The 1,818-nt window shown below is 30.8% G+C and overlaps 1 protein-coding gene across 2 annotated transcripts in view; it reads right to left on the bottom strand.

Annotated features, from left to right (window-relative positions):
• LOC106686746 (protein VAC14 homolog) overlaps positions 1-1,818 on the bottom strand; it is a 34,801-nt gene that overhangs the window by 12,462 nt on the left and 20,521 nt on the right. For both annotated transcript variants that reach the window (XM_014430224.2, XM_014430226.3), the window contains exon 9: positions 929-1,049. In XM_014430224.2, coding sequence (XP_014285710.1) covers positions 929-1,049 — 121 coding nt within the window. The remainder of the gene's footprint in view (positions 1-928; positions 1,050-1,818) is intronic.

Raw genomic sequence — 1,818 nt, 5'->3', positions numbered from 1 at the left:
GTAGAAAATACATAAGACTGTTTATACACAAGGTGTCTAGCACTGCAACTTGAAGAAATTCCTTGACTTTTCATATTTTTTCAAATTTTTCTTGACTTGAATTTCAAAGAAAAGTCATGGATGGAGTATGGAAAAATATTTTTATTTAATTTTTGGATTCTACTTATCTTGGCATGTAAAACCTCAAATTTTGAAAGAAAGGTAATTTTTTTCTCTTTGGCAACTTCAAATTTCCATTAATAAAAATAAAACAGACATCATAATTGGTGAAGTATGTAGTATATAAATAGTACTTAAAAAGACAAAAAAATTTTTTTTTCATTGAAACACCTATATTTCAACAAAAGCATGTCCGTTCTGGTCCAAAGTTTAAGATTAAGGTAAAAGTGGGTCTACTATCAATTTTATTAAGTCCACTATTTTATCTAAGTCACATGCCGAAGTATTTTCTAGGATACAACTATATTTCAAAAAAGGGATTGTCCTATAGATTATATTCGGAGACAACAAATCGACTATAAATAAAGGTAAACATATACCCATTAAAAATGGTAAGGAGGATGTACTATTAAATTTACTTGGCAAAAGTTATTATTATTATGTTTCAAAGGCTGATTATAATAATTCAGAAACAATTTTTTAGTATTTGTATTTGTATATGCAAAGAGATAGAAATACTAGGTTAACTCAACAACTTGATGTTAATATGTAATTAGAGGTTAAAAATAAGTTAAAAAAAAAAAAATAATAAGATGTAAAAATGAGGTTGCTTTTTCTTAGTAAAAATCCTACTAAACAAAACCTTTCATATGGAATTTATTTGATAAAAATTTATATTCCAAAACATTATAATACTGATAAAAGATGACATTAACATTATATAAATGATAAAATATGTGGTAGTAATATAAAATTTTACAAAATTTACCTCCCTCTTTTGGTGAAACAAATTGGGCTAATACATAAATAGCATGCTGCACAACATCATCAGCCTGATCTTTGAGTGAACATAACAAAATTGGGAAAACAGTTTCCATCTCCAATTCCATCTAAGAAAAGAAAAAATACTTCAAGTTTAGTGTTATAAATATTTTTTAGAATTATTAGAATAAGAATTAAACTTTACTGAGAACTACTCAAAATAGTACGAGTTTTAAAAGAGACTATTTACTACTAGGGCCAATTTGAATAAAGCAAAATATTTCAATAACACAATGATCTTTACTGAAAAGAAGATGTTTTCGCCTCATAAGGGACTAGTATGAACTTCCTTTCAAACAAGGGAATGGTATGACTACCAAATTCAACTCCTGGTAAGAAAGATAGGTTGAAATAATAGACACAGATGGCCTATATTTTGAAGAATAATGTCTATGTAGATTTTATGCTGAAATGTAATACAACTTATTATATGCACAAAGGCGCATCGGTAGCAGTGTGGTAACACGCCTGTCTACCAATTCTAAGGTTGTGGGTTCGAGCCCCGGCCCTACCCAGGATTTTTTCAAGCATATCATAATATAATACTCACTCACAACCTCCCCTCAGGCATTTGTGAGCCCTGTTAACCAATGGGTGGCACTCACCAAAATAGGCATGGGAGTGAAGAACCCACCCTATGAAAACCAAGTCAAGAAATGTGCGAAGTATTCTGTAGTACATTGCGCGCGACCTTGGACCTCCACGGTCTGTTGTGCCACAGGTAATAATAATATGCACTAAGACTTTTGAAATCTCTAGAGAGAGAGAGAGAGAGAGAGAGAGAGAGAGAGAGAGAGAGAAATACTTTATTTATCTATGCTGCCTAAATACATTAGG

Source organism: Halyomorpha halys, unplaced genomic scaffold, assembly GCF_000696795.3.
Source record: "Halyomorpha halys isolate HHAL.00 unplaced genomic scaffold, Hhal_1.1 Scaffold867.1, whole genome shotgun sequence".
Classification (NCBI taxonomy): domain Eukaryota; kingdom Metazoa; phylum Arthropoda; class Insecta; order Hemiptera; family Pentatomidae; genus Halyomorpha; species Halyomorpha halys.
The sequence above is the reverse complement of the archived record's forward strand: the minus strand, read 5'-3'. Positions and strand labels throughout refer to the sequence as shown.